This window comes from Cynocephalus volans, chromosome 6, assembly GCF_027409185.1.
Source record: "Cynocephalus volans isolate mCynVol1 chromosome 6, mCynVol1.pri, whole genome shotgun sequence".
Classification (NCBI taxonomy): Eukaryota; Metazoa; Chordata; class Mammalia; order Dermoptera; family Cynocephalidae; genus Cynocephalus; species Cynocephalus volans.
Window position 1 is genome coordinate 15,660,091 of NC_084465.1, and position 25,231 is coordinate 15,685,321.

The following is a 25,231-nucleotide window of genomic DNA, read 5'->3' on the forward strand; positions in this document are numbered from 1 at the left end:
GGTCAGACAAAGCCCTCACTGACAAACACGATTTCCCTGTAAGTTAATCATGAAGACTGAGCACTGGTTCAAATTAAGAAGAAATGCTAGATTGTAAGCTCTTGGAGGGCAGGGACTGACTTATTCCTTACCCACAGTGGGTTCTCAAAAAATAAATGGACAATTGATTGGTTGGTATCAGGGCCATTGAAAAACCTGCGAATGAATACTCAAGCATGTTAGTTTGTCTACAGTTCATAAAAGAAACTTAGTATTTCCTGGCAGACATGGTACCCGTACTCAGCAGGTACCAAGGAGACCCGCTGACAGCAACAGTGCTGCAACCAGGATCAGAGACGTTAGGATGATGATAATAAGTGCCTCAAGCTGAGCCAGCAGGACACAGAGCTAATACCAATCCTAGGGATCACACACCACGTCAAAGGCTATAGAGGTAACCCCGCCCCAACCCTAACTTTAATAATGTGAATGATGTAATAGGAGACCAATCGCAGCAAGGATAAAGGAATATGCTAACTAGTAGGGACCTTTGCTTATTTGCCATCCTCAGTTTATAAAGTGCCAAAACGTTACCTCTTTGCTCACATAATAGAAGACCCTGTATTTCACTAGACCAGGGAGGGAAGAGGGGTTCCTTCTGTGAAGAGCAGTGGACAAAGAGATGAACATGTTCAGCCAGTGAAAGTGAATATTCTTATATTAGGAAATATTAGTAAGTAATTGCACAAAAATAGAGCTAGTTAGCATAATCGAAATAACAATAGAATAAGCCCAAAAGATCAGGTTTCTAGTCCTATTTCTGCCATTGACTGAGCTATAAACCAGTTTCTCTCTTGAGACCTTGATTTTCTCATTCGTAAAGTACACAGGCTGGACTCCATCCCCATATTCCTTCCAGTTTCAATATTCTTTAACTAGGAATTTTTTCGCACCCAAGATTTGTGGCTAATACCAAACAGTTACTGGCCCCAGTGACTTAAGACAACTGGCAAGACATTTAATTCTGTTTTCTGTGAACTTTAAACTCTTATTCACCTTTACCAATAAATATGTAATTGAGGATATATACAGCGTGTGAGGCAAATCCATCATATATACATTAATGACTGCATCCTCTTTCTCTATCATCTGAACTGAAGGAAAACAGACCTTGGTGACCCGGGTCCCTCTGTCCCCACAACTTACTTTGGGAGTAGAGGGGCCGTCACCATGCACCTGCTCGCTGCTGCTGCCTGGTTGTTCTGGGGTCTCAGGGCGTTTGAGAGGATCTGACACTGGGGTCCTCAAAATCTGATCTGGACTTCCTTTGTCTTCTTCCTGAGATGTGTCGAGTTCACGTATGTTACCAAGGGGAGTCCTGGACAGTGTAAACTTTGCCTCTGAATCCTGAGCTTCACACTTCTCTGGGGTTTGGCTCTGGGCTTCCCCACCCTCCTGTGCTTTCTTCTGCTCTTCATCCTCAGTCTGTTCTTCGCAATGGGAAAAGCTTAATTTCTGCCTCAGTTCTTTGTTAATATCTTTGTCATCCATCTCAGCCAAAGATCTTTACAACACAGGCAAGAAGGTCTATCAGTAAGAGAACACTGTGAATCTATAGGAGGAGAAAAGAACTTCAACTAGCAAGTTCCAAACTCTAGCCTGCCTGTCCCTCTACCAACAGCTACAAGAAGTAACACGCTCTTAATTTTCTCCCTTAAGTACCACAAATCTGTAAGACCTCAGCTTAATCTTGTTTCTATTCTGATTAAAGAAAGCTCTGGTAACTCTTTGAGCAATTAAATCCCATTTATGTTTAGAGCTCTTCTGGATACCCCTGGCAGTCTCCCTGAATTCATGTGCTATAAGATATAAGTGAGACAGTTGGATTCATTTAATTTAGCATGGCTTTAAAATACCAATAAGCCAATTTAGGAAAAAGCTCATTACTGGGAAGAAATTATTTTCATTCTTTTCACTTGCCATTTGTAAGGATCACCTTCTGCTCTCTTCTGACCCCACCCACCCAATGGCTACCAGCAGGTAATTACAATTTAGCATCACCTGGATATCGTAACTACCTTTAAACAGCCTCTAACATATCTTGGCGGAAGTTTGTATCCCTGATAGAGACACACCTCAGATCTTGCCAAACACACCTGCCCTAATTCAGGCGCCTTCCCTCCTCCAGGTATTAGCAGTTAAAGCTTCTAGGGAATTGAACAAAAATTTAAACTGTGTGGAAAGATCAGTAACACATAGGAGGAGATATTAATCACTCTAAAATGGCAATTGCTTTTGCTTAAAATACCATATTTTGTACAATGTTTTACTGTCTAGTTATTTTTAATATATGTTATTTAATTTCTTACTCATAGAGGTCCCATGCAAAGGGTAAAAAACTCTTTGAAGAAAAAAACCAAATTACCATACAAGGCAATAACCCCTCTTCTGGGTATACACCCAAAGGAAATGAAATCACTATTGCAAAAAGATATCTGCACCCCATTTTAATTGCATTACTATTCACAATAGCCAAGATATGGAAACCACCTCAGTGTCCATCAGTGAATGAATGGATAAAGAAAATGTGTTATATATGCAATATAATACAATATACAATATAATACACAATATTATTCAGCCATAAAAAAGAAATTCCTGTCATTTGTGACAACATGGATAAACCTGGAGAATACTACATTAAGTAGAATAAGCCAGACACAGAAAGACAAATACTGTATGATTTCACTTATATATAGACTCTAAGAATGTTGAACTCTTAGAAGCAGAGAGTAGAATAGTGGTTGCCAGGGGCTGGGGAGATATTGGCCAAACGGTACAAACTTTCAATTATAAGATGAACAAGTTCGAGAGATATGATGTACAGCATAGGAGGTGATGGATGTTTTAATTAATTTGACCTGGTAGTCCTTACACAATGTATATGTATACCAAAGAAAAAAGAAAAGAAAAAAGAACCCAGCTGATATCACTTTACAGGAGAAAACCATGTGAAAGGCAGTCCGTGAAAAAAGAAAATGACAGGCACGAGCTCCTCAGTGCCCTTAGGGAGGCTCTGGGGGGACCGGACATGGGGAATTATTTACACGATAAACATGGACCCAGAGAGAGGGGCACTGAGAAACCGAGGCCGCTTGATGCGTATGAAAAAAATTTTATTTCCCTTCTACCTACAGTCTTTGCGGTACCCATTGCCTGTCACCTCTTCTGTTCTTCTCTCTTCCCCGAATCTTGCATGACTTTCTCCTCTGAACTCCTGAAGAGAGTAATCCAAATGAAAACTCACTGGAGAAACATGGAAGTGTTTTTTTCTGCTAAAAGCCTTCTCATGCTCCAGCACTTTGGGGGGGGGGGGGCGCACCACTGAATCCTTCCTTGGCCCTTCCCCACCCCCTCCCACCCATACAGACTGTCCGAGATAATTCAACAGGGGATGAAACATTGCTCACAGCATGCAGTAACTCACTGCACACCTTGATCAGAGATTCACCATCCTACGGTACAGGGGCCAAGAAAAATAGTCATCAAAAGGAAAGGAGGACTAAAGAAATTACTATCAACTGAGATTCTGGGCCTGGGAGTGAATTTCTTGTTCGCAAATCAGCAGGCCAGGTGATGTGATTCCTTTCCTGCAGCCTTGGTGGTGATCAGTTTCTCCCTTCTATTCCATGCTTGTCCTGTCTGCCTCTCCAGGCCAGCTGAAGGCTGGCTTTGCTCTCAACAGAGCAGGACCTGACCCCAAGCACTGAGTGCATCACCAGCCTGGAGGCAAACACAGGAGCTGGTTTAGAGGGTGTTACCCAGGTAGACCAGGTTATTTTTTTACCGTCACTCCCTGCCTGCCTCTCTCCCTTGCTATAATTCTCAATTACCCTTATTTATGACTACATTGTTTGCCTAGGGAGGCAACCATGCCATTGTGGTGGCCTAGGCCTCATGCTGTCAACGCTGATTCTATTAGAAACTTGCACCATTTATCTTTCCATGTATTGTCATTCAGAAGATGATTGTGGCTAAGCTTTCAGAATAAGAAGGATATAATAAGCACAAATAAGATATTCTAGAACTGGAAAATACACAACAAGAACTGCATGGTGGCTGAACTTAACGACTCAAGGGGATCCCTGGCCCATGGCCTTACTATTTTTGTTGTCACGCTTTTCTGTTTTCTTCATTCTTAGCCTCTTCACATTATGAAAAACTCCATCTTTTCTTCAGTGCATGTTAATACCACAGGCATCCATCGCAGGCACAAATCTGCTCATCACAGTTGAGATGACAGGTCAAAAGTGGAACCCATGTCATCTATGGCAATAAGAGGACAAGGGCAGGGTTTTTCCCTTAATGCCTGACACACAGTGGGTGTTCAAAAAATCACTTTTGGATGGATTTGGGGAAATAAGTTAATATATCTCAGTTGTGTTTAAAATAATTCTGTATTTGACTTTTTGAAAGGTTTGAATGTTTTTCTTATTGTAACGGGAGTTGCTGCACAGGAGGAAAGTAAGTTTCCCAGGAGTAAGAATTGCAAGAAGGAGGCCAACCTTGCATCTCAGGGCCAAGTTCCCTAAACCATGTGCTCGAGGGAAGCTCTCCTCCTGCAGACACACTGCTGAGTGCTGAGGAAGCTCCTAGGCTCCACTCTGACAAAATCTTGGTTCTGAGGCCTTTGAAATACTGATGGGAAGAATAGAAGCAGGAAAATTTAGCTATTTAAATTAATTCTGCAAGAGGTGGAAAATTGTATCACCTTTGGGGTAGAATCTTCCTTTGCAAAAGTAAAGCTGAGGCCATGGAAAATGAGATATTTATTTGAGAGTCTGTCAGTACAAGGAAGGACCTGCTGGCCTGACTGTCCCCTCAGTCAGGAGGGAGAATTGTAAAAAATATTTGAATGGGCCAGAATGAAGCTGTATCGCATTATTCATTTAAGACTGAACTGACTAAGTCATTCAAACTCTGGAAAAATGGTGATGTTAGAGAATCATATATTTGATGGGACTGCCCCATGGAAACCACTGAGAGGTCTGCTTTCTCAAGCAAGAAATGGACTTTTTCACTGTCAATCTTTCTGGGAAGCTGGCAGATTCCAAGACAGGAATTACCTTTATTTAGGAAAAGAGCTTAGGCTGGAAATAACTCTTTGGGCCTCCATACTTTTGGGCATGGACTCTGAAGACCAGAAACAAACTTAAGAGAACCTCAGGCTGGTGGAGAGAAAAGGTTGGCCTTTATCACCAGAATGTGCCCTGTAAAAGTAGCAAAGCAGCAAGCAAGGTTCCTAGACAAGGGTCCATTGGCCTCATGGAAACAGGGAGGAGTCAGCTACAATTCACTGACGAATAAGAGGGCTAGGCAATGATATCTTTAAGGTCCTGCCAGCTTCAATATTGTATGCTTCCTGTCCTTACCTTGTTCAATCTCTTATCACAACTGCAAGTGTTGCATTAGTTGCACAAGGGAAAGTTTTCAGTGATTTGGGGAAAACAGAATATTTTCATTAGCAACATATGTTCACCGCTCCCTGGACAAGTCCATCAGCAGCAGTGACACTGAGCAGTGCAGATTGGTGCAGCTGAACTGGACATGGATCCATAGAAACATGGGTCTCAGGTGCTCCTGACTCTTAACAGTTGTCTTCCTATAGCAGTCCACAAAGCCAAGAGCCTTGAAGGGGACCTTCTGATCTCCTCCCCTCCTGCCAAGAGAATGCACAGACACAGCCACAGTGAATCCAATGATAATTATATAAATCATTAACAATACATGATATTTGTCCATTACATTCTTATTTCTACGTGCTTATAAAGCCATATCTAGTGAAAAGCATTGCCAGCAGAACAGAATTTCAAGGAAAGATTATGGGCTGGGTGAAATAAATCTGGTCATTTTAAAGCCTAGGAATCTATCATTAATACTTTTCTTCTTTTTGTTTGACTTTTTCTTATGAAAATGTTCAAACATGCCAAAAATAGGGAAAATAGTATAGTGAGTCCCAATGTACCCATAACCTAGCTTCAAAAATTATGCAATTTTACAATCTTATTTGATTTATACCTGCAACTTTGGGGGTGGATATGGGGTATTTTAGAGCAAATCAGTAATAACACGTCATTTCACCTTTACCTGTGAATATTTTGGTGCCATTGGTAAAAATCCCTAGGTTAATCTATTAATTTTAAGACTACTATAAATCTACCTGATGAATAAATCAAACAGATTTTAATTGCTTTTCTTGTCAAAGTTTCCCATTTGCTAGAACTATCCATCAAAATAGCTGTTTTAGAAGAGACATACTACTTGTCTATCCACAAGACATAAAATTCTTAGAACAGGAATAGATATCTGACCTGACATCCCAATAATTTAGAGAATAGCCCAGAATAGGAGAAGGCTCTGCAACAGGTCCAGGCTGCTGTGCAAGCTGCTCTGCCCTTTGGGCCATATGATCCAACAGACACAATGGTCCTTGAAGTATCAGTGGCAGATAGAGATGCTGTCTGGAGCCTTTGGCAGGCCCCTACAGGTGAATCACAGTGGCAAACCTTAGGATTTTGGAGCAAGGCCCTGCCATCATCCACAGATAACTACTCTCCTTTTGAGAAACAGCTCTTGGCCTTAGTAGAAACTGAATGCTTGACTATGGGCCACCAAGTTACCTTATGACCTGAGCTGCCCATCATGAACTGGGTGTTATCTGACCCAGGAAGCCATAAGGTTGGGCGTGCACAGCAGCACTCGATCATCAAATGGAAGTGGTATATAAATGATTGGGCCTGAGGAAATCCTGAAGGCACAAGTAAGTTACATGAAGAAGTGACCCAAATGCCCATGGTTCCTCCTCCTGCTACACTGCCTTATCTTCCCCAGCCTGCACCTATGGCCTCATGGGGCATTCCCTATGATCAGTTGGCAGAGGAAGAGAGGACTTGGGCCCGGTTTACAGATGGTTCTGCACAGTATGCAAGCACCACCCAAAAGTGGACAGCTGCAGCACTACAGCTCCTTTCTGAGACATCCCTGAAGGACAATGGTGAGGGGGGAATCTTCTCAATGGGCAGAACTGTCGGCAGTGCACCTCGCTGCACACTTTGCTCAGAAGGAGAAATGGCCACATGTACAATTATACACCAATTCATGAGCTGTGGCTAATGGTTTGGCCAGATGGTCAGGGACTTAGAAGGAACATGATTGAAAAATTGGTAACAGAGAAGTGAAATATCACTTATAAAAAATACTTGAAAATGTGGAATCGGCTTTGTAACTGGGTGTTGGGCAAAGGTTGGAGGAGTTTGGAGGACTTAGAAGACAAAAAGAGGAGGGAAAGTTTGGAACCTCTTAGAGACTGGTTAAATGGTGGTGAGCAGAATGCCAATAGAAATATAGACTGTAAAGACCATTTTAAGGAATTCTCAGATAGAAAAAAGAAGGAGTTTATTGGAAACTGGGACAAAGATCACCCCTGCTATGAACTTGCAAGGATCTCAGCTGCATTCTTTTCATGCCCAAAAGCTTTATGGAATGTGGAACTTCATGGTACTGACCCAGGGTGTTTAGTGGAAGAAATTTCTAAGCAGCAAAGCATTCAGGAAGCTGCATGGCTACTTCCAACAGCCTATGCTGAGTTATGGCACAAAAGGTATGACATAAGGCCAGAATTTATAATTCAAGAGAAAGCAGAGGGCAAAAATTGGAAGATTCTCAGCTTGGTCACATGAAGAGTAAGAAAGTCAGCTTGATAAAGGAAACCAAGGGTATAGCCAAGCAACCATTTGCTAAGGAGATTAGTACAGAAGAAAGGGATCATCAAGAGAAGGGAAAAAAGACTTTGAAGGTATTTCAGAGATCTTCGAGGCTGCCCCTCAAAGATCAAAGGCCCAGAGACCTATGAGAGAGAATAGGGTTTGTGAACAGGCATGAGGTGCCCTCCATGGGCTTGCCCAGGGCCACCTCAGGAAGCTGCTTCCAGCACCAACACCATGGCTGCTTTGCCTGCTCCAGCCATGGCTAAATTGGCCCCAGGCATGACTAGACCCACAGCTTTGGAAGATACAAGCAGAAGCCTTACCAGCATCCATGTGGTGTGAAGTCTGCAGGCTCAGAGAATGCCAGAGCTGTGGAGGCTTGGGAGCCTCCACACCAATTTCAAAGGACATATGGAAAATCCTGGGGGCCCAGGAAGAGATCTGTCACAGAGTGTAGTCACTGCAGACAGCCCTCCCTAGAGCAATACCCAGTTGAAATGTGGGGTCAGAGCTGCTGCAGGTAACCCCATCAGTGTCATGTCTAGTGGAGCCATGAGAGCAGGACCGCCATGGAGAACCCAGAATTGTGGAGCTACCAGTGTGCAATGCCCGCCTGGGAAAGTTGAAGCATGGTCTGAGACCAGGAAAATCATAGGAGCAGAGCTGCCCAAAGACATGGGGACCCAACCCCTGCACCAACATGCAGAAGACATTGAACATGGAGTCAAGGTACATGATTCACCAGCTTTAAGATTTGACGCCTGCCCTGCTGGGTTTCAGACTTGTTTAGGACCTTTTACCTCTTTCTTTTGGCTACATTTATCACTTTTGGAATGGGAATATGTATTCTATGTTTGTCCCACCATTGTATCTTGCAAGTAGATAACTTTTTTGATTTCACAGATGGGAGCTTGAGACTTTGGACTTTTGAGCTGAAACAAGTAAATACATTGGGGATGAAATGAATGAATCTGTATGTGAAAAAGACATGGGTTTTGGGGGGCCAAGGTGAAATGCTGTAGATTGAATGTCTCCCTCAAACTCATTGAGGTTTAATCCATATTGTAATTGTTGAGGGTGGGAAATCCTATTATGGTAATTGAAAGGTGGGGACTTGAAAAGGTGATTAGATTGTGAGGTCCATGCCATAGTGAATGGATTAATCCATTTGAGGGTTTAACGGTGGTCATGGGCATGGTCAGAGAGCTTTAAAAGGAGAAGGAGTGAGGGGTTAGCTCCCTCTCTCTTGCTTCTGCCTTTCTTGCAATGAGAGACCCTGCATCACTGAAGTCACCACCAAAGAAGGCCCTCACCACACGTGTTCCCTGGACTTGGACTTCCCAGCCTCTAAACTGTAAGCGAGAAAAATTGTTTTTTTTTTAATTACCCAGTTTCAGGTATTTTGCTGTAAGCAACAAAAACATACTAAGACAGCTGGGTAAGATAAAGCCTGGTTATTTTAAAGCCTAGAAGTCTATCGTTAATACTTTTCTTTTTTTGTTTAACTTTTTCTTATGAAAATGTTCAAACATGCCAAAAATAGGGAAAATGGTATAATGAATCCCATAACCTAGTTTCAAAAATTATGGACAGTTTTACAGTCTTGTTTTATATATATCTGCAACTTCGTTGGGGGTGGATGTGGGGTATTTTAGAGCAAATTGGTGATAAAATGTCATTTTACCCATGAATACTTTAGTGCCATTAGTAAAAAATCCTAGGTTAATCTATTAATTTTACATCTATTATAAATATACCTGATGAATAAAAGTCAAACAGATTTTAATCAATTGCTTCTCTTGCCAGTTTCCCATTTGCTAGAACTATCCATCAAAATAGCTGTTAATAGAAGAGTCATACTACTTGTCTACCCACAAGACACAGTATTCTTAGAACAGGAACAGATTTCTGACCTGACATTCCAATACTTTAGTGATTGATGATGTTTTGCCCATATTTTAAGGATCATATATTTTAAAACTATGGTATGGACTCACTAGTCTGAGCTTTTCTCTGTTAGCCACACTTGGGTTGAGGTCATTCCCAGATTCCCTATAATTAGAGCAGGTAATGGCCAGCCCTGTGGCCACAGAGATGGAAAACTGTTCTTGGCAAGAGATAATAAAATGACTTAATGATATAAAGATGTTGTTTCTTCACCAGTAAATATGTATTTCTTGTATAATTTGAATGAAAAATCTCACTTTTTTTTTGAAACTGGATAAAATGATTGTAAAGTTCACATGGAAAAATCATAGTCAAAGAATAGGTGAAGATTTCTTAGAAAGAAGAGCAAAGAGAGACTACCTTTCCTAGAAATAAAATTTTAAAATATATGCATAATAATTAAATTAGTGTGGTACTAGTGTAAGAATAGACAGGTCAATGGCAAAGGACACATAGATTGATAAATACCATTAATTTCATATTGTACTTTAAAGGAGTATTTCAAGTTATAAGAAGTGGGAGAACAATTCAATAAGTGGTGCAGCAATTATTAATAATTCAATAAAAATTTTTAGTCTTACTTCATATCACATATCAATAAAGAAAGAAAGAAATTGTGAAAAATCAATTTACAAATAAGCAGAATAAAATAAAAGTAAATGTTGATCAAATTTCTGGGTGGGGACCAACTTTCTAAATGTCAAAACAACATAAGCAGTCACATAAGAATTAATAGGTTTGACAACATAAAATTGCAAACTTCAGATTTCACAGAGCAAATAAATGGCATTGAAAACATAATAAATTGAGAATGGTATTCACAAGAGTTTTGCCAGACAAAAGATTAATATTCTTTCTGGATAAAGAACTGATGCAAATTGATGACAAGAGCCTTGAGAGCCCAGAAGACAAGTGAGCAAAGGACACTGTGGAGAGACAGTGCACTGAAGACGGACCACAAATCGCCAACATTTATTTTGAAAACGTGGTTAGACTCTGTAGTGGACTGAATTATGTCCCCACCGAACTTGGTGAAGCTTGAATTGTGTTCCCCAAATTTTATGTATTAGAAACTTGACCCCCACTGTAACTGTTAAGAGGGTGGGAAATCCTATTATGGTGATTGGAAGGTGGGACCTTGAAGAGGTGATTACATTATTGGACCACACCATAGTGAATGGATTAAAAACGGTGGTCATGGGCATGGTTTAGAGGGCTTTGAAAGGTGAGTGTGAAGAGTCTGTCTCTCTCTCTTGCTCTCTCTGCTCTGCTCTACCATTTTTGCAGTGTGATACCCTTGCCACCACCAAGGCTCTCACCAGATGTGTTCCCTGGACTTTGGATTTCCCAGCTTCTGAAACTGTAAGCAATAGGTTTTTTCTTTGTAAAATACCCAGTTTGGTGTATTTTGTTATAAGCAACAGAAACAGACTAATACACACTCAATCACAAAACGTATACTTAAAATACTATTTTCATCTGACAAAGTGGCAAAAATTATTTTAAATGGCAATACCTAATTTGGACAAGGGTGAAATGAAACAGATGCCTGTATACAAAAATTGGCAGCACAATCAAGAACCTTAAAAACGTGAATGCACTTTAACCCACTATTGCCACCTCTAGGGATATGTCTTAAGTCAGCAGCCCTTAAAATGGCTGATCGCATTTGCCCTGCCTGTCACTCCTCAGTCTGTATTTCATTTCTTGCCTCATAGCTGCCTTCCCTGCTAGGCTGTGAAACTGATGAGAACAGCTGTCCCAGTGCCACGCACAGGGTTTAGTATCATAAAGTTTAGCAAGAATAAAATTTAGCCAAAACTGAAAGTTCTTGACTATCCAACAATGAGAGAGGGCTAAGTAAATTATCAAATATGCGTACAGTGGAAACCATTAAAAAGATGTATATAAAAAGTTTCTAATAGGATGACAAAATGTTCAGGTTCTGATGTTAAGGAAAAAAATAAAAACCCAAAATTTACAGAGCATGATTTACACATGTAAACATAGGAAAGAAAAACATCTAACCTATCATCTGTTTTAAGATATACCATTATATTTACGTGCCACTAAGAAGAAAAAATGCCCAAGAGGGGGAGTCTAATAGGATACTCCATATAAAACTGTGTCAAACCTCTCACACAGAGAGGGTCAGGTAAGGAAACTTGCTTGTCTCAACTGTGTCACTAGATACAGGAAGGGAAAAAAAAAAATCTCGCCTAAGAACGTGAACTACAAGCCAGTGTTCAAGCTATCTTGCATTTTGAATTCATACTACCAGCGTGGTCCAAAGGACGTCAAGTACAGAATTTAACTCAAAGTAATCTTGGGTTGGTGATGCCTCCAGATAGCAAACAAAAGCAAGTAAAAATCTCCCCTGGGAGAACCAGACCTCAGTGGGGGCCAGCAGCAATTATGAGTCACCATAGCCATGTTAAACGGTGAAAATTTTGGCATCCTAGAATTGTTGGAATAGTGTAAGCAAAACTTTAACAACGGCCATCTCAGTGGTGAGCTTATATTCAGAAGACACAGAGGAGATAAATCTGATGGTCAGGGAAAGAGCCTCTTTCAGACCGTGAATGTGTGTTAAGAGGGGTATGTATCATCACCATCATTAACTAAAGCCTGATAACTAGCTAAGGCCTGATAAGAGGGCCTGTTATACAGAGGTCTAAGTCCCCAGTTTCATTCATTTACTCAGTTGTCAAATATTTGTTGAGCACCCTTTATGCAAGGCAGTGGGGATAGAAAGACAGACATAATGGCTGGTGAACTAGAATATGTACATAAAGGAAGACTGAAAAAGGCTATAGGGTTAGGGTTTGGAAATTTTATTCTTTTGTTTGTATATTTGCTATATTGATTGGGATGGAGATTATGAGTTTATTTCCTGGAATGTATACAGCTGGAGGGTATTAAATTAGCAGGTGCTGGAGCTGGGGCATGGGGGAATATTTCCACAAAAGATCAGGAAAAGGAAGTCCCTTGAGGGAGAAAGAGAAAGTCCATCAGCCCTAAAGCTGATGGCTTTAGAAATTGATTAAGGATTTTCTATGAACCTTCATTTTATATTTTAAAATAAAAATTTGAATGCCTCAATCTCAGAAGCTTTGGCTGTGACCTGGTCTTCTGAAATAGTGAGCTCTGGTATTTGGCCTGGCAGAGTTCGTGTACAGCCCAGGCTATTGTGCCCTTGAATGAGCTGGCTAGTGCACTGCCCCTGACCTTGGCTGGACATGCCTGGGGCTCCTCGTCCATTTCAGTGACTGTCTGCATACTCCACAGAGAGTGCCGGATGGTCACTTATCTGCCCTTGGGAGTTGGGAGAGAGGGTGAACTAAATATATGTGATGAAAGCAGTCTGTTCTTTAGGGTAAAACGCTGCATAAACACATTCTTTATTGTACTAAAGATTTTAGACTGGAAGCAGCAGCCTGGGGCAGTCATTGATTATCTTCTTGGGAAAAGGGGTTAAATCATATTATCATCGCATCTCTGGCAAGTAGGAGAAGGATCTTCATGAACACCCTCTGCAGTAACAGCTAACACATAAACCCACTGGATCCTTTTGACAACAGGCAAACTGTAGTGCCTTCCTGACTCGGACCATGGACTGAGTATCTGAACTATTCTCTATTGCCACCGCAGTCTTTCTCATTATTTTAATGGCTATTTCTATTTCTTATTCACACCTCCTCTGAGTTACTTGGCCACCAGTTTTGCCCCAAGGGTTGAGACAGTCAAATTTTATTTTTATATATAAAATGGGAATTCATAGAAACTCAAACAATTTCCAAAACCATCAGCCAGGGCTTCCTTTCTTTTCTCCCCTGAGAACACTCCCACTTTCTGAGCTTTCGTGGAAACACCCGCCCCCTCCAACTTCAAATGCCCCAGCACCTCCTAATTTAATACCCTCCAGCTGTATACATACCAGGAAATATACCTACAACCCCCATCCCCATCAGTTTGCTATGGAAACAGAAGCGTCAAACTTCCGACCCTGACCCTGTAGCCTTTTCCAGACTTCGTTTACGTTTCTATTCAAAACCCCTGGCAGCCAGGGCGTCTCTGCCTCACTTCCCTGCTTTAGAATCAGCCTTTGCCACGCCTTCAGGATTATGTAACACATGTCTGTCGTGGTCCACCCGACCAAGGGACTTTAAAAAATGATGGTGACGTACGAAAATTCGCAGTGGGACAGTCTCCCAGGCAATGCTAGGTGAGAAGGCCCCTCAACCCACGCCCAGGTAGACGGACCCAGGGGTGCGCGTCCTGTCCCCACGCGTCCTACACACGAGCCACACACAAGTATCTGCACACATGAGACCTCCTACAGGCGCCGGGTTCCGCGAAGCCCGTTCGGCGGTTGCCTCTCCCGGCTCCATCCGAGCGGCGCCTCCGGGGCCGGCGCGAGGGGAGTTCCCGCAGCCCGCCCGCCCCGCCCCGCCCCGCGGCGCGCGGCTCCTCCTCGCCTGGCCATGGTGGAGCAGGGAGACGCGGCGCCGCTGCTGCGCTGGGCCGAGGGCCCCGCCGTCTCCCTGCCGCAGGCCCCGGAGCTGCAAGCGGGGGGCCGGGGCTGGGGCGGCGGCGGGGGCGCCCGGCCGGCCGCGGAGCCGGCGCCCTCCGAGCTGCTGCTGCAGCCCGGGCGCCTGGAGCTGGGTGACGTGGAGGAGGACCAGGTGGTGGCCGTGTTCGTGGTCACCTTCGACCCCCGTTCGGGTGAGAGCCGGGCCGGCACCTGGGGTTGGGGAGAGGGTCCGACCGACGCCCCCCGTCCGGGCTTGCGGGGCGCGGGGGAGGGGCTGGCTGCGCGCGCACCCGCACACCTGCACCCCCAGGCTGCCGGGCCCTGGGCCCCGAGCTCCGGGCTGCCGGGGCTCCGCGGAGGGCGGGGGCGGCGTGGACTCAGTCCCGGCCCCGGGAAGCGGAGCCGAGGGCTGGGCGCGCGCCCGTCTCGGAGCGGAGCCCTGGGCTTTGTTGTGCACTCGGCGACCGTCCTCTCCTCCCAGTCCCGCCGCTTCCCGCAGCTCCGCAGTCGGCTCCCCGTCCCCACAGTCGTGTTTGCACTTGTGCAAGGCTAGAGCATCCGGGTTGGGGCCCAGGGCACGGTGGCTTTTGTCTTCTGTCTCTCCTCGCCTCCGTGCTCCCTGTCTGCCCGCCCTCGCGCCGCGCCGCTCCCAGCACCGCAACTTTCCGAGCGGCCAAGTTCACTTTCTCCGACTGCGTTAGTTTGAGGAAAGAATGCCGGGAGCATTAAGGGGTGCGGTCAGGGATTCCCCTGAAAGAAGCTTCTTCGGGGAGGCTCTCTTTCTGGGATGTTTGGAGAATTAAAGTGTTGTCTCCTATAATCTTTAGCCTAACCACCCAGTAGGAGGTGAGCATTTTCATAGTGAGAGATTCCATGGGGATGAAAAGTGAAGAAATGCATTTTTGCGCTCTCGGAAAGCCTCAGATAGTGAGGGGTGTCTGAGGCCAGAGCTGTTCTGCTGTTCAGTGCTGGAGGAAGGAGCTGTTCATAGCCGGAGTCGTGGTTTCAGGGCTTGAGAAAACCCAGGTGCGTCTGTCGGTATGTCCAGTGGAGTTGCTGGATGTGGAGTTACTATTGGAGAAGGAAAATATCGGCTTCTTTCTGGAAGCCCCTCCTGGTCCTCCAAGCATGAGGGCAGAACCCGTTCTGAAGAACTGGATGAGGTGGGATGGAGTGGGAGGGAAAAGGTTAGGATCTGGAGAAGGGGATTTAGAGATGGCAGTAGATGGTGGTTTCCAGGCTGGATTGCTTCTTTGGTCAAGGATTCTGAGCCAGCAAGGCACAGGAAGAACGCGGAATTCATTGAGGTGAAGTCCCTTTTGTAGTGGCAGAGTTTGTGGGGAGGAGAACCCAGGCCTTTGTGCCTACTGTCTGTTCCTTTGCCCCATTCCAGTGGCTTTCACACTTTTTTGGCTGTGACCCACCATATGAAATTAATTTTGCATCACAGCCAATACGTTCACGTGCTCACTCACATATGTAACTGAAATAAAATTTTCATGACATAGTGCTGCCTGTCTACATGTAGTGCATACTGGTATTTTCTATTCTTTTTTTTTTTAAATACTCATCACACGTGTCAGTTGACTCAAATATGGCTGGGACTCCCAGATACCAACAGTTTGAAAAATATTGGTCTTTTTTGACCAGAGTAACCCTTAGTGCTAGACAAAAGCTAAAACTTTGTTTTTGTTTTTTTGTCTTTTTTCTAAAAAGATGACTGGTAAGAGGATCTTAACCCTTGACTTGGTCTTGTCAGCACCACACTCTCCCAAGTGAGCCATGGGCAGCCCCAAAAGCTGATACTTTGTAACTAATTATATTCCCTTATCTACCCCATCACCTATAGGTAAATAGATGCATAAGATTCATGCTGGGAAATATTTAAGGTAATTAGAAGGAATGGAAAGGGAACATTAAAGGGTCTGATTTAGTAGGGGTAGCTCTGGTAATAGAGTCTAGGGAAGGGAAGAGATGGGAAGGGGAAAGGAAAATCCTATACTAACCACAGATAGAGTTGATAAAATTCATAATTGTTTAATTATTGATGTTGATTAATCGATATTGATCAATTGATAAAAGCATGAACGAGCTGGAACTCCCCCCACCCCCATGCCTTGTCAGTCATAGCTGGAGAGCGTGGTTTTGTGAGTTTGTGTATGTGGGGTATGTGTGTGTAATCGTTTTAAGACTAAGACTCGCGTGGAAAGAAGGGATTGTAACTGATACATGGACGTTTTGTGCAGGCATTTTACCATAATGCTGTTTGGTTTATTCTGATGACCACTCTGTAGTTTAATGATCATTTATACCCAATTTATACCTGAGGAAGCACAGCAAGGATGTAAGGTAAGGTAAGGTAATTTGGAAATATTAACTAGCCAACTCTAAGTCTAGTTGTCTTTCCAGTATCCTACATTGATTGAACTTCTCTGCTCCCTAACATCTCATCATCACTTATCTGGGAATCTGGGAGGAGGAGGAAGAAAGAGGGAAGGAGGAAAGGAGGAGAGGAGAAGAGAGGCAGAGAAAGAGAGAGAGCAAGAGCCAAGTGCACATATGCACTCACATGAGCACTTTTAGCTTTGGTCAGTTTTTTGGGAAAGCAGTTGTTTCGTGCCCATAAACTTGTTTATCTCTCTTTTGTCATCGATCCTCGTCCCAAATGACACTTTGTGTCCTGTAAAAATATTCTGATAGTGCTTATGTAAAATAAAGCTGTATGGAACATCTCTTAAAAGTAGAAGACAGAATGAATGAGTGTTACTCAAAAGTTAGCACTGGGACAAGGGTCCTCAGGGAGTGCCTGGTGTGCCCCTGAGGGATGTTTGAGGAAGTCATGTTCCAGACAGGTGAGGTGAGATCTACAGTTGCCCGGGGAGCTGGAGACATCACTGGGACCAGAGTTGGGTTTCCTGATTTTAGTCCAGTGTCTTCCCCGCTCTGCTGTGGAGGCAGAGCTGATGTATGTTCCTATTTAAAATTGGTCCACTGGGCTGTTGCCCTTCCTTAGCCTGTGGTACCAAAGGTGGTAAAGTGAATACTGCTCTTTACCAAAATCAGAGCATATCACAGAAGTGATTTGGTGGAAGTGATGAGTCTACAGTTCCTCTCTCTGGCCTGCCTGCTTAACCACTCCCCCTTGTCTCTCCCACCTGTGTCCTCAGTTTCCATTCCCAGGAGCTCCTTTCTGTCTCCAACCTCCCTAGTCACTTACTGCCCAGGCTAGGGGCATTTCATACATCTTCCTACCTGTGTGGGTAACTGTTGGCACACGTCTAAATCAGTGTGTGCATGCATGGGGAAGGGACAGAGGGAGTGTATGTGAATGGGGGAGAAGGGAATCTGTAGCTGGGGTACATCTGTAAGAAAGTGGATGTACGAGAGGAGGGAAGAGTGGATCCTTGTTAGAGAGAGAATATGAATGTATGTGTGTGTGCCTTTGGGCAGGAATGACCTCAGTGATTCTCCAACTGATCAACTGATGCCTGAGAATAAGAGAGTAATTCTCATTTTGTACTTCTTTTATACTTTCTGGAAAACTGGGTTGGGCATCTGTCGGAAGAATCCGAGAAGAAGATAGAGGCATAAAGATTATCTTCATTGGAGTCATGCTTGACTTGAAAATGATAGTTGTTGGATCTACAGACGACATGAGGACTAGAGGCTACGGATTTGAGGTGGGGCTTACACACGCACACAGTCTTTATCTGGAGCAGGGAGCTTTAGGATGGTGGTGCTGGAGCCATCTGGGCTACAAAGCTGCTATTGAAACCAGGCCCAGATGCTAACTCTGCAAGCTGGGTGGAAGAGGCTGGCAGCCAGAATATGGCTTTTTCATTGTATCCAACCCTGTGACTTAGAGCTTTGATTTTAATTTTTGTTTCATTCTTTGGGTTTCTAGTAAAATTTTCTTACTTTGCTCTGCTTAATTACAGAAAAGGGTATGGTCACACTTGGGAACCCTCCCCCATCCCCATGGTGGTGGCAGGTGCTGTCTTCCCAGGTGACTCAGGAGTTGTGTGTGGGCCTGAAGCTGATAAAGCTTTGGACCTACAAGGTGTGGACACTGTGAATTCTGCCTCATTAGACTGTTTCTTTGTAAGAGATTCACTTGAAACATTTTATCCAGGGTTATTTTGTGGGTGTCTGGGGGCAATTCCTATGCTATGTGTGTTTATATCAGAGTAACTTGGAAGGGGAGAAGGACGGGTGAGGGGAATAACTTGCTGGGGTTTTCAAGATATTTCTTTTCCTTTTGTTGTTTCTGATTAGGAATGAATACTACCTGTTTCTCCCTTAGCCTCTAGCCAGTGCGCAAATATCTAAACTCCTATTTAATTCAAAGCCTCTTGGTGCTCCTGTGTTTTTATCAAATGGTTATATTTAAAAATCAGTCACACACACTAATTTTAATCTCCCTGTGTAGTCAATGAAATATAATCATTTCTTTTAGACAACTGAGTTGATGGAGGCACAGTGAGATTAGGGCTAGGTCTGGTGTCTGAGGCATTACTGGGAATGCTGCCCAGGTCATCTGACTCATGGCAAATAGTAAATGGTTCCAGCAATGGGTGAGAAAGCGACAGGTAGAATGCAAATGGCAAATTTGGAGGACAATTTTGATATGCAAAGACCAGTCCTAAGAATGGCCAGCTCAAGGGAGGCAAAGAGAAGGTGGGTTCTGATATCCACCAAGAAAGTCTCGTAGGAGGACTAGCCCAGTCACCATCCTGTCTCTGTATTTTCTGTCAGGTGTCAGTGGAATACAGTTGTGGTTAATTTGATTCGTCCCACACTGGCAGAATCCTTCCCAGGCTGTTGGTGATTCACCTGCTTGTGGTTTTCAGGGAGAAGTCAGTTTGTGGCCACCTGATATGAATTCAGTTTATTCTCTTGAAAATCTATAGAGAGAAAGTAAGAGTGGTGCTCATAGTACCCACCTCTTAGTGCTCAGTCCGTGCCAGGAACCATGCTGCGTGTCTCATGGGCCTCGCCTCTAATCTTCCCCACAGTCTAATGTGATGATGACAAAACAGGCTCAGAGCGGAGGGGGCAAGTGCCCGCCTCCAGTGCCTGTGTTCCTGCCCCCCACCACACCACTGTCCGTGGAGAATTATACAGGGTCTGTGCAACATAAAATGAATGCATTGGAATTCAGCCATGGATTGGCATCTGGCTGACTTTAAATCACCGGGATGAATTTCCTCCTGACTCAAGTTTTGCTCTACTGACTCTTCCTTGCTTCAGATGTGCTCGCATCCTAGGTGGTCTTAAAAGTGTTTCAAACTACTTAAGACCAAAATTCAATTGATAGGGGCTGTTGAATTTTCTGGTGTTGGGGGTCTGAACCAAATCTCTTTTGAGATTTCTTCCATCTCTGGGATTTGGTGGTCTCTAACGAGGCAGTTATGTAAAGAGAATGTGTTGTTGGGACCAAGAATACCCCTGGATTCTTGCCTTTATTCCTGAGACAGGATTCCTTTTTACTTCCTGATTGGTGCTAGGGCTGCTGTGGATTGAATGTCCCTCCAGAACTTGACCCCCACTGTAACAGTGTTAAGAGGGTGGGAAATTTGATTATGGTATTTGAAAGGTGGGGCCTACTTAGAGGTGGTTAGATTGTGAAGACTGTGCCCTTGTGAATGCATTGATCCATTCATGGAGTAATGGGCTTGGTTCTGATGGCTTTATAAGGAGGGCAAGTGAGAAGGTTAGCTCACTCTTGCTTACACCATTTTCGCCATATGACACCCTGCATTGCTATAGAGAGTCACCACCAAGATTAAGGCCCTCACCAGATGTGCCCCCTGGACCATAGCCTTCCCAGACACCAAAACTGTAAGAAATAAATTTTATTTCTTTATAAATTACCCAGTTTTTAGTATTTTGTTATAAGCAACAGAAACAGACTAATACAAGGACATATATATATTATATAATTAATATACTAATACTGTGTGTGTGTGTGTGTGTGTGTGTGTGTGTGTGTGTGTGTGTGTGTGTGTGTGTGTGTGTGTACTGATGGGAAGAGGCGGGCACCGGGGAGGGGAGAACTGGTGGAGAGCTGCACTCTTGAGGTCACAGGGAGCTGTAAAAGGATCTCACGCTGAGGCAGTAATGCTTAGGAAACCAAGACCTCAAGAGGAAGTGCTTGTCTGGGTACCACCCAACAGAGGCAGAAGGAGGAAGAAATGTTATGTATTTCCCATTAGAGAGAGATTGTTTTGGTTCAAGATCATTGCTTTCTCTACTTTAAATAGTTTGAGATGAACTTTCTAACAGGCAGCAGTCACAGCAGCTGTCTGTTCTCCCTAGGAAATGGTGCTTGATGAACTCCAAAATGCCTGGGGTATGGTCATGTCACATTCAGACAGAAACAGTTGGAAGACAGAGGCAGGCAGCCGTGCATGTAGATGGGACAGGCTGTATCTCGCCTTGCCTAGGAGCTTACAGAACACCAGCTCTGGGAGGCCTTCGCACGAAGAGCTGCAGAGGCTGACCTTCAGAGTGGTGGCATGGCGGCGTTCAGACCCCCTGTCCATCCTTATCCAGGCACAGCGCTGCTCTTCTGGCTCTGCCTGCGTAACTGAGCTGCCAGCCCCAGTAGTCTGTTAGTCCACATTTCTTTAAACACCGACGTATTTGCCTTTGCATGAGCTCATCACCTGGCACAGTGCTGCAAGTTATGCTGCACCAATATTTATTGAACGACTGGCTGAATGTACACAGTGCAGGTTGCCACAGTTCCATCTGCAATCGTGTGAACCCCTCCTCATACGCTGTCTTTACAGGAGAGACTAGGCAGGGCCTATAGGCACTTGTGATAGGCCCAAATGTGGCCCAAGAAGAGGGAGGACATGGAGATGGAAGGAGGGCAAGTTAGGAGGGACAAGGCACATGTTAATGGCGACTCCTCTCTCTCTGATTGATTACCATGAGTCGATCCCTTTTTGTGAATCCAGGCTCGATCTCCCTGGCTAAGTTTTTAATATAGTGAGGATATTTGGAAAACCTAAGAGCCTGGGATAGGTGGCATTCAGTGTAAGGTTCTTCTGGTGTTAAATGGCTTCCAATAAGGATTGCTATTTTTGAAAAATCACTTTCCTTTAAGCGTCTAGAAGTTCCATGTATAAACTTGTTTTCAGTTTTTTCTAATATTTCTGTAAAAGTATGAGCTCAAGCCATGATAGTTCTTCATTCCCTGTTATCTATGATCTATTGCCTCAATTATTTTTTGTTTTTGCAAAGAACTTTATGCTATCTTTATGTTGTTTCACATCTCTATTATTTCAGTTATTTCCCCCAATTTGTATGTTGAAATGTTTTAAACCTCAGAAAAGTTGGAAAAATAATGCAGTGAAAACCTGTATCCTTCACTCAGAGTCCCCATTTGTAGACATTTTGCAAGATTCGCTTTATCCTTGTATAGTCTGTTCCCTTATAACATGAAGCACGTGTTCCAAAAATCACTGTGCTATGAAAAATCATGTAGTAAAAATCACAAGGCTTATGAGAAACGGGGTGATGGGCACAACACTCAAAAACCTTGTCAGTGACACATTAAAAAAAAGATAGGAACCTAATAAAAATGATAGGACAGTTTTAAGTATGTTAAATGGTTAAGCAATACATAGATAGTCCATTAATATGGAAGTTTAGCTTAAAAAGACCTGGAGTTTGTAATATGGACGTGAGCGTTGCAAGGGTTGAGCTTGTGAGTGATTGTGAAATGGTGGAAGAAGGGCTATCTGCAATCAGACAGAAGTCATAACAGTAGAGGTGGATGGGCACGGCTCACAAAACACTCGTGACCTGAGGTCAAGGTAGAAGTTTAAGGCCTGGTGGGGGGTGTGTTTTGTGTATTCCTACGTGGCTTTATTCAGATGGGTATAGTTTTCTATGTTCACCTTGTGTTTCTCACAATTGAAATCACGCATAAGCAAACATACAATTTCCTCTGATCAAGTTGCTTCCAATCAATTTCTTTGGAACAAATTCTGCAAGCATTGTAGCAGAACCGATTGTGGATATGGATATATGTACTTTTTTTTTTTTTTTTTTGGCTGAAGTATTTGAAAGTAAGTTGCAGACATCATAACATTTCATTTCTAAACACTTCAGTATAAATCTCCTGAGAGGGCCGAGCCCGTGGCGCACTCGGTAGCGTGCTGCGCTAGCAGCGCGGCGACGCTCCCGTCGCGGGTTCGGATCCTATATAGGAATGGCCGGTGCACTCACTGGCTGAGTGCCGGTCACGAAAAAGACAAAAAAAAAAAAAAAAAAAAAAAAAAAATATATATATATATATATAAAAAAAAAAAAAAAAAAAAAAAAAAAAAAAAAAAATCTCCTGAGAATAAGGACATCTTTTCTACATAACCACAATATCATTACCACCCCTAGGGCAATTAACCTAGGTTAATTCATGACTTAGATTTTCTTTTGCATTCATAGTTTTATTTTTTGAGCAGTTTCAGATTTACATAAAAATTGGGCAGAAAGTAAGGAGTTCCCATGTATCACCCCCACCCCACACAGTTTCCCCTGTCATTAACACCTTGCATTAATGTTGTATATTCCTTACAATTGATGAACCAATATCAATACATTATTATTTATTAAAGTTCATAGTTTACATTAGGATTCATTCTTTGCTGAACAGTTCTATGGGTTTTGAAAAGTACAGTGTTATGTATCCATGTGGTGTAACAGTATCATACAGAATAGTTTTACTGCCCTAAAAATTCTACGCTTCACCTATTTATCCCTCCTTCCTCACTGATCTTTTTACTGTTTCTGTAATTTTCACTTTTCTAGAATGTCACATAGTTGATATCATGCAGTATGTCTCCTTTTCAGATTGACTTCTCTAATTTAGTAATATGCATTTAAGGTTCCTCCATGTCTGTTCATGGCTTGATAGCTCATTTCTTTTTGTTGCTGAATTAAGTATTTCATTGTATAGACATCCCACAGTTCATCTTTCCATTCACCTATTAAAATACATCTTGGTTGCTTCCAGTTTTTGGCAATTATGAATAAAGCTGCTATAAACATCTGTGTGCAGGCTTTTGTGTAGACATAAGGAGCATGATTGCTGGATCATAAGATAAGAGCATATTTAGTTTCGTAAGAAACTGCCAAACTGTCTTCCAAAGTGGCTGTACCATTTTGCATTCCCACCAGCAACAAATGAAAGTTCCTGTTGCTCCACATCCTCATCAGCATTTAGTGTTTTCAGGTTTTGGATTTTAGCCACTATAATAGGTATATAGTGGTATTTCACTGTTGTTTTAATTTGCAGTTCCCTGATGCAAATGTGATATGGAGCATTTTTTCATATGCTCCTTTGCTGTCTGCATATCTTCTTTGATGAGATGTCTGTTCAGATCTTTTGCCCATTTTTAAAATTGGATTTTTTGTTTTCTTATTATTGAGCTTTAAGAGTTCCTTGTATACTCTGGATAACAGTTCTTTATCAGATATGTATTTGGCAAGTGCATTCTCCTAGTGTGTGGCTTGTCTTTTCTCTTAATAGTGTCTTTCACAGATCAGAAGTTTTCATTTTAATAAAGTCTAACTTGAGTTTTCTCTCATGGATTATGCTTTTGGTATTATATGTAAAAACTTATTGACAAACCCATGATCACACCCAGATTTTCTCCTATGTTATCTTCTAGAAGTTTTATACTTTTGCAATTCGCATTTAGGTCTACTATCCATATTGACTAAATTTCTATGAAGCATGTAAGGTCTATGTCTAGATTCTCCATTGTATCACCTTTGCTCCTTTGGCAAAGACCAGTTGACCAGATTTGTAGGTCTGTTTCAGTGCTCTGTATTCTGTTCCACTGAGCTATTTGTCTAATGTTTTGCCAGTACCATACTATCTTGATTACCACAGTTTTACGGTGGGTCTTGAAGTCAGGTAGTGTTAGCCCTCCAATCTTATTCTTCTTCGGTGTAGTGTTGGCTATTTTGGGTCTTTTGCCTTTCCATATAAACTTTAGAATTAATTTGTCAATATTCACAGAATAATTTACTGGGATTTTGATTGGGATTGCATGGAGTCTATAGCATAAGCAAATGTGAAATTCCCTATGCTCAAATTATTTCCTAATATATTAATTGCATTGACACAAATTCAGCAAGTGTTAAAGTAGAACTGACTATATAAAGTAGTCCCCCTTATCTGTGGTTTCGCTTTCTGCAGTTTTAGTTACCTGTGGTCAACCATGGTCTGAAAATATTAAATGGAAAATTCTAGAAATAAACAATTCAAAGTTTTAAATTGCAAGCCAATCTAAGTAGGATGATGAAATCTTGCGTTGTCCTGCTCTGTCCCACCCAGGACATGAATCATCCCTTTGTCTTGCGTATCCATGCTGTATCTGCTCTCCGCTCCTTTGTCACTTAGTACCCATCTCTGTTGTCAGATCGACTGTGTTGTGCAGTATATATAGGGTTCAGTACCCTCCGCAGTTTCAGGCAGCCACTGAGCCTCTTGGAACGTATCCCTCTAGGATAAAGGGGAACTACAGTATTTTTTTCCCCTAAACCATTGAAAGTAAGTTGCAGATATGGTAATACTTCACTCTTAAATACTTGAGTATAAACCTCCTAAGAATAAAGGCATTTTCCTACATAACCATAATATCATTATTGCTCCTAGGGTAATTAGCACTAATTCATCAGTTAGCTTTTTTAAAACATGCCTATCCTTAATATAGCTGTTTTTTGGTTTTTTTTTGGGGGGGGGGGGTTAATGCCCACTCTGTCCTGAGCTAGTAGGCACATACTGTGCCATGTTGGGATATGAAGACAAACGAGCAAAGTTCTCACCATTTAGAAGTTCACAGCCTCCTGGGGAGACAGATGTCTAAGAAGCCATGACAGTAGGCTGGGATAGAGGCTGTAGTAGCTGTATCTACTTTCCTTTCATTCAAGGAGTGTATTAAAAGAAATGTGCTTCTTGTGGGATAAAGATAACTCTTCCCAGAGT

At 42.8% G+C, this 25,231-nt stretch overlaps 2 protein-coding genes across 2 annotated transcripts in view; one reads left to right on the forward strand and one right to left on the reverse strand.

Annotated features, from left to right (window-relative positions):
- WEE2 (WEE2 oocyte meiosis inhibiting kinase) overlaps positions 1-14,078 on the reverse strand; it is a 29,716-nt gene extending 15,638 nt beyond the window's left edge. Inside the window, exons 1-4 of the mRNA XM_063100512.1 lie at positions 14,026-14,078; positions 5,412-5,698; positions 4,142-4,305; positions 1,186-1,591 (exon numbers count right to left, since the gene is read on the reverse strand). Of these exons, the coding sequence (XP_062956582.1) occupies positions 1,186-1,530 (345 nt within the window). The 5' untranslated portion in view covers positions 1,531-1,591; positions 4,142-4,305; positions 5,412-5,698; positions 14,026-14,078. The remainder of the gene's footprint in view (positions 1-1,185; positions 1,592-4,141; positions 4,306-5,411; positions 5,699-14,025) is intronic.
- Positions 14,079-14,176: 98 nt separating this feature from the next.
- The window catches only part of DENND11 (DENN domain containing 11), a 36,753-nt gene continuing 25,698 nt past the window's right edge, over positions 14,177-25,231 (forward strand). The window contains exon 1 of the mRNA XM_063100882.1: positions 14,177-14,417. Within this exon, the coding sequence (XP_062956952.1) occupies positions 14,177-14,417 (241 nt within the window). The remainder of the gene's footprint in view (positions 14,418-25,231) is intronic.